At 37.7% G+C, this 13,819-nt stretch overlaps 1 protein-coding gene across 1 annotated transcript; it reads right to left on the bottom strand.

The window, feature by feature from the left end:
* Window positions 1-848: 848 nt before the first annotated feature.
* Window positions 849-6,323, bottom strand: LOC145160515 (ABC transporter B family member 15-like). The gene is made up of 7 exons (XM_079079748.1): window positions 6,011-6,323; window positions 5,845-5,899; window positions 5,395-5,573; window positions 4,861-5,318; window positions 4,028-4,568; window positions 2,483-3,391; window positions 849-2,386 (listed from the first exon to the last, which is right to left on the bottom strand). The coding sequence occupies exons 1-7, from the start codon at window positions 6,239-6,241 to the stop codon at window positions 1,004-1,006; spliced, it is 3,756 nt and encodes a 1,251-aa protein (XP_078935874.1). The 5' UTR covers window positions 6,242-6,323; the 3' UTR covers window positions 849-1,003.
* Window positions 6,324-13,819: the final 7,496 nt, after the last annotated feature.

The following is a 13,819-nucleotide window of genomic DNA, read 5'->3' as shown; positions in this document are numbered from 1 at the left end:
TCAAATCAATATAGCATGTCATGTGAATTGCTTTATAAAACTTTTTAAGTCTACATAATGATAGATGTTAATAGACTCATACCTTCATTCTAAACATCACATAAGGTCTATTCTTTATTCTTTCTAATTGAGCATTGTACTTTGTACAAGTTAAAGTCTTATCAAGTCCACCAACATACCGTATGTAACATGTAAACACATATCAACTACTAATATTTTCCAAACATTATTAACTTATAAAATTACAAGTGTTACAACAAGCAGAGGATTTTGCTTAACCAGCCAAAATATAGTCACAAATGGAACAAAGATTGAAGATCTATGGGAAATCCCTTCTAACATAACAATCTTACAAACTAAAACCATGCAATATGGAATATAACTTGTTTACAAATACCATTTTGGGTTTTGTCTCTAACAAACTTCGCTAATGGGTATGGCTGCAGAGTATCATAACAACCACATATACAATAACAATAACATAATAAAGATAAACATATGTGAGTGTTTTGGTCCTTCTTTTACATATCTCGAAAGATATAATCGTTACTCTCTGGAGAAATTATAAAAATACAAAGATAACCATTATTTATTGTTAAAATTATATCATGTTTTATGAAATACCCGCCCACACCAAAATGTTTAACAAATTCCAATTTCTTTAACAGATTTAATTTCTTTCAAAAACATATTGTGTTCGTTATATATATCATTTGATGGTCAAGGCCAACTTTGATTATTTAATGTACTTACTGGTTACTGGTTATTAGGGAAATGATTCGTACACAATATTTTAAATTATTGTGTACAAATCAGCTTCCTTACAATTATATCGTATATATCAACTATTTCAGAATCAGTTTTCTATTAGAAAATGATATGCTGAACAAAACCTATATACCATCATCCTCAGATGCATACATATAATGTGTAAAAATCGTTTTACACTTCAATACTTGCAATCTTCTATGTAAAACCGCTCCAGTTTTCCACCAAGTTTTAGTTAATCATTATGTTGAGCAGAATTAGGCTTTTGAAGACTAACTAACGAGTAGTAAGCTCCAGTCGGCCCTTTCGCTAACAACGAACTATGATTACCTTTCTCGACCACCTTCCCTTTCTCCAAAACCGCGATCGTGTTACAACTTTGTATGGTACTCAAGCGGTGGGCCACCACCACACTAGTCCTCCCCACCATCATTCGCTCCAATGCATCTTGCACTACTTTCTCTGATCGACTATCTAATGCACTTGTAGCTTCGTCTAGTAACAAAACCGCTGGGTTTTTCAATATGGCACGGGCTATAGCAACGCGTTGTTTTTGTCCTCCAGAGAGTTGTGTCCCTCGGTCACCGCACCACGTGTCATACCCATCTTTCAAAACTGATATGAAATCATGAGCATTGGCTGCTTTAGCAGCCTCGATGATCTCGGATTCACTAACTTCCCTGGAAGCTCCGTAGATGATGTTTTCACGTATGGTACCGGCAAATAACGTGGGCTCTTGGCTCACAAGTGCGATATATTTCCTCAAAGTTCTTAAATGGTATGACCTTATATCTCTTCCATCGATTTTCACAACTCCTTTCATTGGGTCGTAAAAACGCTCGATAAGCCCGATAATGGTCGATTTTCCGGACCCACTTTGTCCCACCAATGCAGTTGATTTCCCAGCTTCAATATCGATTGAGAATCCTTTAAAGATCATGACGTCAGGTCGCGCAGGGTACGCGAAGTCCACATCGCGTATCTCTACGTGGCCTGTAATGATCTCAGGCTTTTTACCATCAGCGTCCTCGGGCTCTATGAGGGTGTAACGGTCCAATACCGCAAATACAGACTGCACCGCATCGGACCCTTTGGCTAAATCATTTGTCATGGTTCCAGCATCCGCAATCACCCTGCCGGTGCTTACTAATATCATAAATGTTTGGAAAAGTGCTTTTGAACCAAGATGACCATCGCTAATCAATTTCCCACCATACCAAAAGTCTAGAGCCCAAGTACAAGCCATAAGGCTTTGAGAAAACCCAAGACCAAATCCTGCATACCAAGCTTGCCGGATGCTTTCACGCATTGGTGCTTTTTGCGTCTCTTCGAGCATTTTGAGGATTCGTGCTTGAGATGAAAAGGCAGTGACTGTACGTAGATTCGAGACAGCTTCCGCTGCGAGCTTGCTGCTCTCTTCTTGTGATTTCATGGCTTTATGTGACATGTTCTTTAACAAAACTCGTTTGCAATAAAAGCATACGATAATCAATGGCTGAACCGCAATCATAACCAATGCCAATCTCCATGCAATCACTAATCCCATAGTGCATGCAATCAACACAGCGGAAATTGTTTGAATCAGAAGAGCGCATCGATCACCTACCAACGATCGCACCTGTAAAATCATTTTTGACATATCGGTTTATCACTTGTCCTAAAAACTGATATTTTTTTAAAAAGAAAAATGATAAATGAACATAAAAATCCATACCACATTGGCATCTTTAGCGAGCCTTGAACAAATGGCTCCACTTGAATTTTCATCCTGATCGAACCACCCGATTTCAAATGTGAGTATCTTTGACAACATCCTTTCTCGGACTCTTTTCGTCAAGTACTCACCCATGGCTGCAAAATTATAATGCTGAATGATGTTTATTACCATAGAGAAAACCGCCAAACCAGCAAAACAAAGTGAATAAATAGCCGTTTTGTGCTTGATCTCATCATGATCAGTCAAGAAATACACCGATATCACCGACCCCATTGCAAAAGCATAAAGTGGCTGAATTGCACCAAACAGAATCGCACCAATACTTCCGAACAAAGCTTGTCTCCATTCAGGAATGTTCATCGCTAAGAGCCTCTTAAAGGAAGGCACTGGAATTTCTTGGTATGCTCGCGTCGTAATGTTTTCACCTCCACCATGGCTGACCGAGTTTGTTGAGCTTGACCGGCTCACGTTAACTGACCTTCGACGACTGCTCGTGTTGTGGACATCGAATCTTGAAGAAACCGATGAAGGCCCAGGTAGTGGGAAAAGATCATTAGGGGTTTGTTCATCTTTTTGTTTGGTTTCTTGAAGGCGGATGAGGGATGTGTATAAACCATCTTCGATTTGAATGAGGTCATCATGGGACCCGGACTCCATCACCCGGCCCTCTTGAACCACCAATATCACGTCTGCGTTTCTGATTGTGGACAGGCGGTGAGCTATAACAATGGTGGTTCGACCAACCGCCGCTTGATCAAGTGCCTCTTGAACCACTCGTTCTGATTCAGTGTCGAGTGCACTTGTTGCCTCATCTAAAAGAAGGATACGTGGGGACTTGATTATTGCACGAGCAATCGCGATTCTTTGTTTTTGTCCACCTGACATTTGAACTCCCCTTTCACCAACCTATTATTGATTTTTCCAACAAAATTAGAATAAATTATGATAATCATGGAATTTTTGGAGAAGCATATTTTATAGTTTAGAGTTGACAAATTGTAACGTGTGGAGATAAAGATCTATGGAAGTGAAAGGTGTACACAAAATTCATTGTATTATATTATAGTTATAGTTATAATAATATATATGGAAGTCTTGATTCAGAGTTTGTGTCAAGTTTTGCCACTACACCGCTTGGAGCTTGTTCCTCTTTGGATTAATTTATGCTTAAAGCACGGATCTTTGACGAAAAAAAATCAAAAGCTACGATCATGAATGACTAAAATAGAGCCTAACTTATCTTCATAGGGACTCTTTCTAAACCCCAATTCACTTTCTCACAAGTACTTAGAAACTACCAAGAAACTAGCGATGATCTTTAGCCAATTCACTTTTATCTTTATTAAAAGAACCATGGCAAGCAACACGTCCACAGCTTTTTCGTACTTTTTGTCGGCATCTCTTTTATGTTACTTGCACAAGTTTCATTTTTCTAAGTCCAATTTTTTACTTTACTTTAAATAATATTTGATTATGGAAACATCATAATATATATTTGTGATTATTAATATATACTAGAAAACAAAAAGGCGGAAAAAGAACCTGGGTGTCATATGTCTGAGGCAACTGGGAGATGAAGTTATGAGCGTTTGAAGCTTTGGAAGCTTCAATGACTTCATCCATGGAGGCATCTTCCTTGCCAAAAAGTATGTTCTCTTTTATGGATGTCGCAAATAAAGCAGGCTCCTGACTAACCAACCCCATTTGTGATCTTAGCCATGTTAGTTGAAGCTTATCAATACTCACCCCATCTACACAAATCTCTCCTCCTTGAGGATCATAAAACCTCTGCAACAATGCAATTACAGTCGATTTACCAGACCCACTCCCACCTACCAACGCCACCGTCTTCCCCGCCGGAACTTTTAAGTTGATGTCTTTGAAGATCACAGATTCCGGTCTCGAAGGGTACGCAAACTTCACATTCTTGAATTCGACTTCCCCAGAGACTTGTTGTAATATCTCCCCTTCCATGTTATCTGAATCGATCTCCGGGACTCTTTTAATAACTTCCTTTATACGTTCACTGGCAGCCATGGCATCGGAAAAGTACTTCACGTTCGACAGTCCAGAGCCCAATGATCTGTCGTCATCGGATTTATTAAAGATATTCTCAAAATCCATCATTGAAAACGACACGATATGCAAGTGCAAAGTAAATAAGCAATTGAATGGGCTATCAAATCAATAAAAAATGGAAAAAAGTCAAACATTACCATTATTAGAGTTTTCTTTTCACATGGATAGATACAATAAATGTAGATAACAGAAAGGCTGCTATCATAGAAACTAAATTATTCCTTTATGAAACGTTAAAAGTCCAAACAATGCACACAGCCCGTTTGATGAAATAACCGAAGCAGAAAGAAACTTACAGTCCACCAATGGCGATGGCAGCTCCAACAGCAAATACAGTTCCTCCGCTAGCTCCATTGTACATCACCATCCTACTACCATACCAAGACAAAAAAGACCAAACTGCAAAAACGACGCCGTTGCTGCCAATCGCTATTCCTTTAGCCAAACCTTGCTTTAAACCTAATTTCACAGTACCTTGAAGAGCAGCAGAGTACTCTGTTATCGTCTTGTTTTCACCCACAAAAGAATAAACAGTCCTCACGGATGAAATCGCCTGCTCCGCCACTGTACCAGCCTTATTGTACTCCTCCCTGATCTTTCTCGACAAACTCATAAGAACCCTTCCGTAAATCAAACCAGGTATAACTAAAATTATAATAAACGGAAGCCCAACAATCGCTAGCCTCCATAGTAATATAAAGGCCACAACATACGCCCCTCCAAAAATTGACATGTTCATCAAGAACACAGGTACCTGCATTTTTATTTCCACTTAAAAGTCGAACACTTGTAATGATTTTAGACTCATGGAGTCATGGTCATGAACGCACCTTTTCGCTGATGACTTCTTGAATCACGAGACTATCACTGGAAACACTTGTAATGATCTCTGCTGTGCTTGTTACATTCAAGTCGAAATACGCCACTTCTTGCCTTAAAACTGCTTTCAAATAAGCCGCCCTTAATCTTGATGCTTGTCTCTCTGCTGTTCTTGCCCAACAATATCCCTCTGCAACAAAAATCATTTCATGATCTGAACAATACAAAGAAACTTCTCGCTTGTTTAAATGGTTAAAATCATGGGTTTTCTTGAATGATCGAAGCCATGTTGATGAATGCAAATTCTTAATTTTTTTTACAGGGCTAGATTATCATGTCGATAAAATGCTTGAAGCATGTTACTTGCGCCGTAATTCATCAGATAATATTATAAATCCCACGTTTTTATTGAGAAAGACATGAGTGAAATTGAAAATATTATCTGAAAGACTGAAACCTACCAAGAAAACACGAAACCCAAATCCCAATAGCCATGTAACAAAGATTCACTGCATTCTGCAACCGAAAAATGGAAGCCGGATTAGATTTCTGCAGCTTAATCCGTATAAACTTGATTTGTTTGATTGTATTGTATATATGTACGTGTTTGTAATTTATAATATTGACCTGGTTGATTTTGTCAGTGAACGAAGTCATGGATGAAGATGAAGAATCTCCAATATTGTTCATGATTTTGCTGGTGATAAGTAACATCGTCGGCATCGAAATTCCATCGCCGACGGCGCCTAAAAACCCAAGGGTCATCAGAAACATGTCGGCACCGTCGGCATGCATGAAAATCGATCGGAATGATCCATTTCTGACCTTCTTCTTTGTCTCTGTGCTCTGTTTACTCATATTGACGGACGAATTTTGAGGGTGTCAGGTGTGAGAGAAACAGGGACAGAGAACAAATCGAAGTTTAAGGTAAGTAGGAGGGGACTCGGTGTATTTATATTCGTGTCAAATATATAAGGAAACGGGAAATAAGGTTAGCATGTGAAGCGTTGTATGATAAGTAAGGTGTGGTGTCATGAATTAAAATAAAGTTTTGACTTTTTTTTTTCTTTTTTAAAATTTAGTTTTGCCAATAGAAGTAGGATTTCAAATTGTTCGTCACTAATGACGACTTGCGTTTAAGCATCTTCAACTCATAACGTAATCTTGTAATCTTATTCTCAGTCCCCATCACTCGCAATTCAATTTTACGCATAATGTATACAACATTTCCAATTTTTTACTTTTATATATACATTAAACCCTCTATTTATCTAAATATATAGATGAAACCATCATGTGATGGAATTCTAGTGGCCAGGGAATGAAATTATATATGAGTGTATGACCATGCAAAATATATGGTTCAATAGAACTTATAGAGGTGGTGAATGAGTTGGAAAGCTAAGTTCAACTATAAGATTATGTCAAGTTGGAATATAATGAACAAAATAAATTAAAAAAAATAGCCCACATTCTTAATTATTTAATCATAAACTTATATACAAGGACTTTAAACATTCATTTCAACTTGAAAATAATTATCACCATACAATACATCTTTTTTTCCCCTTTGTGGGCCTGAAACAAAGAACGTCTCGAATATGTGCGTCTCCTTCTCTGTCTTCAGCAATCCTTAACAACAAGTTTCCAGCGATCACAACAAGTTCCTCGGTGTCCTCTATCCTCTGTTTATCGGTATGTCTACTTTCCTTCCTTTTTATTCATTTCCAGTTTCTTCATCTTGCATCATTTTCTATGGATCTAACTTTGTTGATTTTCGTTTTTTCACTTCAGCAATCAAGTGCATATTATGTAATACCCTTACATGTATGTAATCAAGCACCAAACCAATGGCCTATCATTTCATTCCCCATCACCGTTGTCACCCTCCTTCTTCCTGTTAGCTACTACTGGTGTCGTTGTGTTCTTTCCCTGGAAGAACTATCAAGGTTTGATTCAGGTAACCTAGAACGTCGTTGATTACTTTTTTTCCTACAGTCTCTTTTCTTGCGTGGTCGATTCCCTTCTCTCAGTCTTTCTATTACTTTCGACTTGAGATATATTTTTTTTAATATATGTCTAATCATAAATGATTATACATATATGTCTATTCACAGATTGAGTAATTATATATGATTATGGTGGTTGGTGGCATACGAGGTAGTGGTGGCAGAGGTAGCGTTGGTATAGGTTACGGAGGTGGTGGTGGTAGGGTCGGTTGGTGGCAAAGGTGGTGGTAATGGTGGTGGCGATGACGATTGTTGTTATGGGGAAGGTGGCGTAGGGAAAATGAACGGGTTGTGCTAAATAACCATTTATGATTATAACTCTCCCGTCGCGCCGGTACGCCAGAGTGCTAAAACGGCAAATGAGAAATATGTGACTGAGGTTGAATCTCAATATCTATATTTTTTTTAAATCTCAACGGAACCTACTTATATATATATATATATATATATATATATATATATATATATATATATATATAGAGAGAGAGAGAGAGAGATTCAAATGTTCTATGCAACTATTGTGTGTATGAATGCTCCAATCAGAATTCAGGAAAAAAGAAATCATTAATTAAGTAATAAATGGTAGTTTAGTCATTATATGTATACAATTAATTATATTCCAAAATTATAATCCCTAAAATAATGGGTCAATAGGTGTGTTTCCTTCTCTGTCTTCAGCAATCCTTAACAACAAGTTTCCAGCGATCACAAAAAGCTCCCCGGTGTCCTCTATCCTCTGTCTATCGGTATGTCTACTTTCCTTCCTTTTTATTCATTTCCAGTTTCTTCATCTTGTATCATTTTCTATGGATTTAACTTTGTTGATTTTCGGTTTTTCACTTCAACAATCAAGTGCATATTATGTAATACCCTTACATGTATGTAATCAAGCACCAAACCAATGGCCCATCCCTTCATTCGCCATCACCCGCTGTCACCTTCCTTCTTCCTGTTAGCTACTGGCGATGTTGTGTTCTATCCCTGGAAGAACGATCAAGGTTTGATTCAGGTAACCTAGAACGTCGTTGATTACTTTTTTTTTCCTACAGTCTCTTTTCTTGCGTGGTTGATTCCCTTCTCTCAAATTTTCTATTACTTTCGACTTGAATTTTTCTGTTTTCCTTAATCGTTTTCATGTTACTGATCACAGTTTTTTTTTATTTTTAACTTCATCGATGCATTATGGTCGTTGAATTCTTACTGATTACAATAACTACCTAAGAATTCACTCAGAAGAAGAATACGTGCTGATATGGAATATGCAATGACGATTCAGACATCTCGATCTCACAATCACTGTGAAGTTATAATCCACTCATCCTGGTAAGTTTTTAATTATTTCTTGTGTTCTAATCTTTCCTGAATAACTAAACAAACAAAAAACTTATTTTTATGGTAGATTTTTTTATTTATTTCTAAAAGCTTTAAAGCTTCTTTCCACATTTTTTTTGTTTTTTATTCAAAATTGGGGCCAAATCTTTGACCATGAAAATGAAGGGGTTGGGTGATATGTTGGTGTTCCATTTAGGCTATGAATTATGTCACAATTATAAAAAGGGCAACAATTAGGTACTGATATGATCAATGAGTATAAATAAACAAGTGTTCTTGTTTATTCTGGCTTTATAATTTCTTAGCGGTTGTGCCCATCTGGAGTTCGAACAGGTCAACAACCAATCCAATGGGCATGTTATTCTTACATAGTTAGGCAAATTAGAAGAAAAGACTACGATTTAAGTGCACTATGTAGTGTATTCTGTCAAAATTTATTTGTATAAATGCATTCTGTTAGAATAGAATCTCGAATTCCAATTATGTCAGAATAGAATCTTGAATTCCAAGTCAACTTCAGCAGTGAATTACAAAACACACCACATAAATAGAATCTCGTAAGATTTGCATTTTGATTTTGGTTAAAGGATATTAGGGTTAGGCCTTTAGTTTTAATTATGTTGTTACAATCTTTATTTTAGGTTTCAATATTGTTGCTACTTTATCATTTTTGTGTTTTGATTCGGTTCGTGTTTTACTTCAAGATCCTCTCACTCAAAATACAACAAAGTTGTTTGGAACATGGAGAACAAGAGTTTATTCTGGCAGCATGTATTCAGCCAGAATGTATAAAACTATTATTAGCAATAATATTCTTAGAATACACTAAATTTTTTAAAATTTGAAAGTTAATTATGTTTTCTTTGTGGATTTAGGTTTTGAAGAGGCTGTCATTGATGTGGAAAAGAAAGAAAACATGGAGAACGAGAGTATTCTAGCAGAATGTATTCTGCCAGAATGTATAAAGTGTTTCTTCACAATAATATTTTTTCAAAATGAATTAGTGTTTTTGTTAGATTTTGATGTTTTTTTAACCATTCTTAGTTTTGATCTTTAAAAATAAATGTAATTCTTAAACCATTATTAGTCATATTTTTTCAAAATGAATGTAATAATGATTTATAGTCTTATTCTTTATGAATTAATGTAATTAATTCTTTAAGAATAAAATATGTGTTCTTTAAAAAATATTATTCTTCATAATATGTTATATAATTCTTTAAGCATGTTAGTTATAAAAAATATCTTGTATGGAACCATATTCTGAAAAACTTAAATAAAAAATATCAGGTTAATTACTAAAAATATATGAATTATAACTATATTCTACAAGAATAATATTGAAAATATCTTTACTAGTTTTTTTAGTTGACATTCTATCATTCTGACAGAATAAAATCGGATTTTTAAATTTGAATTAATTTAAAAAATCCATATTTTTATAAATAAGAGAATTAATTATCCCTTAAAATCCGAAAATTTCCTTTTTTAATATAGGTAAATTGACCAAAATACCCTTAATGATGAAATGGGTGTGCTTATATGGAACACGTTACCCTATTGTAATATCATAGACTCTCATATTATGACCATTGAATATATTCCATCCGTTGGTCCAGATTTATGCTTACGATCACACAATAGATGCTAGGAACACATGAACCTAGCCATATATATATATATATATATATATATATATATATATATATATATATATATATATATATATATATATATATATATATATATATATATATATATATATATATATTGTAACACTCTAAAATTTCAACTAAAAATTTCATTTTTTAAAATCACATAAAACCCAATATCACATTTCTCATATATATATATATATATATATATATATATATATATATATATATATATATATATATTGTAACACTCTAAAATTTCAACTAAAAATTTCATTTTTTAAAATCACATAAAACCCAATATCACATTTCTCAAAAACCACAAAATGTATAAGTTGTCAAAACACAAGTCAACATTTGTTTGATAATATCCCATAATCTTAAAAAACAAAATCTCTAACTGGTGTGTACAATCAAACCGGCGCCTTCCCGCCATCCTGAGAGGTACCTGAAACACATATCACACAACACGGTAAGCACGAAGCTTAGTGATTTCCCCAAAAGACCACACGCAAATAATTAGCCTCTCATGGCTATATCTCGATAAGGACCCTCCGGTCAATGTGTCTCAGTGAGGACCCTCCGGTCTCACAACTCGAGTTGGACCCTCCGGTCCTAACCAATAAAGCATAGAATAATATACAACATAAATCACAAAGACAAATGCATTATATCACATAAGTCAGTATAAGCATATAAGACCCCCCGGTCACACAATATTACCACTCAGGCAAGTATACTGAGAAGACTCACTTCGTAAGTAAGCAAGTAGGTCTCGTACTCAATGATCGGTCTAGAGTCCGCCTACATATCATAATCATCTCTAATTAACACTTTATAATAACAACCCTAAAATGTTAGGCTACCCCTTTTCTCACTCTCGGAAAGGGTGAAAGACCATTTTACCCCTCCATGGTCTCCATAACTCGTATCTTGACCAAACCCTAAAAGTCAACGGAAGTCAACACTCGAGTCAACAGTCCATGTTGACCCAACTCGTTGAGTGCATCTATGCAACTCGTCGAGTTCCTTCGTTTTCTTTGAAGAATCGGGAAAATTCAACTCAATTCGTCGAGTTGTCTCACCAACTCGCCGAGTTGTAACGTGTCCAGACTATCGGGGGAAAACCCTAGCCAACTTGCCGAGTTGGCTCATCAACTCGTCGAGTCCCTTCAGTCCCTTCTCTCATTCAGACGTTTTTAAGCAGAACTAAGGCCTCATACTCTAGATCTAGCCTCTTAAGGCCGAAGTATCACGTAAAGCTACAAGCTTTACGTCCATGCGTGGCATCTAGGGCTCAAAATGCCAAAACAAGCTCTATAGAGGGTTTAATGCATGAAAGCTGGCCAATAGCTTGATAAAGCTTGAATCTTTAGGCCCAAGGGACCTCATATTGTCCAGATTTGAAGTCCCAACTCCATGGCAAGCTCAAACCACTTAGGGACCCAAAGAAAAGATGGAAATGGCCATAAACTCCTAATGAAGAGATCTAACCAAACAATGATCAAGGTGATAGCTTTTTACCTCCAAATAGCAGCTAGCACTGAAAGAACACCGGATCCAAGGGCTTCTTCTCGTTCCAAGTCTTTTGCTCTTCAATCCCCTTCCAAAAATGCACTAGAACATACAATCTTAGCCTTTCTCTCTCTCACAGATGAATACAGCTCGATTAGGGTTTCTCTCAGTGTCTCACGATGATAAGGGAGGCGGAAATAAAGGCTTAAGGTCCTTTAAATAGGGCACAAACCCTGAAATTTAGGGTTTTCGCACTCAGCTCCTACTCATCGATTTGGGGTCCTCCAACTCGTCGAGTAGGCTCTAAAAATCACGCGACCATTTAATTCTCTACTCGGCGAGTTGAGGCCTCCAACTCGCCGAGTTTCTCTGACAACATGAATGTAAATTAATTAAATATTATACCCGGGAGTCGGGATGTTACAATTCTCCCCCACTAGAATCAGACTTCGTCATCAAAGTCATCCTCCGGAAACAACTCTGGGTACTGCTCCCGCATCTCGGACTCCGGCTCCCAAGTCCACTCGGATCCCTTCTGATGCTGCCACTAAACCTGAACCAAGGGTACCTCTTTATTCCTTAAGACCTTCACCTTCCTATCCAAGATCACTACCGACTTCTCAATGTAGTTCAGGCGATCGTCAACCTGAATGTCCTCTAAAGGGACCACTGCCGTCTCATCGGCTACACACTTCCTCAGATGTGACACATGGAAGGTGTTATGAATCTGGCTCAACTCTGCGGGCATCTCTAACCGATAAGCTACCTTACCCACTCGAGCCATCACTCTGAAAGGACCAATGTATCTAGGGCCCAGCTTGCCCCGCTTCCTGAATCGGATCACCCCTTTCCATGGGGATACCTTCAGGAGGACAAAATCTCCGACCTGGAACTCTAGCTCTGAACGTCGCCGGTCTGCGTAACTCTTCTGACGACTCTGGGCCGTCAGTAACCTATATCTGACTTGCTGGATCTGCTCTGTTGTCTTGAGCACTATCTCAGTGCTCCCCATCACTCTCTGCCCTACCTCTCCCCAACAGATGGGAGTCCGGCACCTCCTCCCGTATAAAAGCTCAAAGGGAGGCATACCGATACTGGAGTGATGGCTGTTATTGTATGAAAACACAGCCAAGGGCAAGTAAGTGTCCCAACTTCCACCGAAGTCCATAACACATGCGCGTAGCATGTCCTCGAGCATTTTAATCGTCCGCTCGCTCTGTCCGTCTGTCTATGGGTGATATGCGGTACTGGAATGTAACCGAATACCCAACTCCTCATGAAACTTCTTCCAGAACCTGGAAGTAAAACACACATCCCGATATAACACTATCGACGTTGGCACACCATGTCGTGCCACCACCTCTCGAACGTAGATCTCGGCCAATTTCTCCGTAGAAGAGCTCTCACTTATAGCCAGAAAGTGGGCACTCTTCGTTAACCGATCTATAATCACCCATATCGCATCGACACCTCGCGCGGTCCTCGATAAATTGGTAATAAAATCCATGGAAATTTGTTCCCACTTCCACAGGGGAATCTCTAAAGGCTGCAGCTGGCCATGAGGATGCTGGTGCTCCGCCTTGACCTGTCGACAGGTCAAGCATCTCTCGACTACCCATGCCACATCTCTCTTCATACAGGGCAACCAATAATCCCTTTTCAAGTCCAAACATATCTTGGTGGCCCCCGGATGGATCGATAATCTCGACCTATGGGCCTCCTTCATCAAAATACATCGAGCTCCACCCATATATGGCACCCATATATGCCCACGGAAGTGATGGGTTTTGAGCACTACATCAATCCTATGGACTATAGTGTACATGCAAACCCTAAAGCTTTGGATCTAGTTTGTCTAATGAACATGCAATAATCATTCAAATCTCATAAACCCTATATCTAGCATACAATAATCGATATTATCA

The sequence above is a fragment of the Lactuca virosa genome, chromosome 2 (assembly GCF_052849685.1).
Source record: "Lactuca virosa cultivar CGN04683 chromosome 2, Lactuca_virosa_CGN04683_v6, whole genome shotgun sequence".
Taxonomy (NCBI): domain Eukaryota; kingdom Viridiplantae; phylum Streptophyta; class Magnoliopsida; order Asterales; family Asteraceae; genus Lactuca; species Lactuca virosa.
Note: the sequence above shows the minus strand (reverse complement) of the source record. Positions and strands in the feature narration are given on the sequence as shown.

Excerpts from the sequence above, each read along its gene's own strand:
- LOC145160515 (XM_079079748.1), bottom strand. The coding sequence starts at position 6,241 with ATGAGTAAACAGAGCACAGAGACAAAGAAGAAGGTCAGAAATGGATCA. Across the intron at positions 5,574-5,844 it reads TTGGGTTTCGTGTTTTCTTG|AGGGATATTGTTGGGCAAGA; the intron begins GTAGGTTTCAGT and ends TTTTTGTTGCAG. Across the intron at positions 2,387-2,482 it reads TCGCTAAAGATGCCAATGTG|GTGCGATCGTTGGTAGGTGA; the intron begins GTATGGATTTTT and ends ATGATTTTACAG.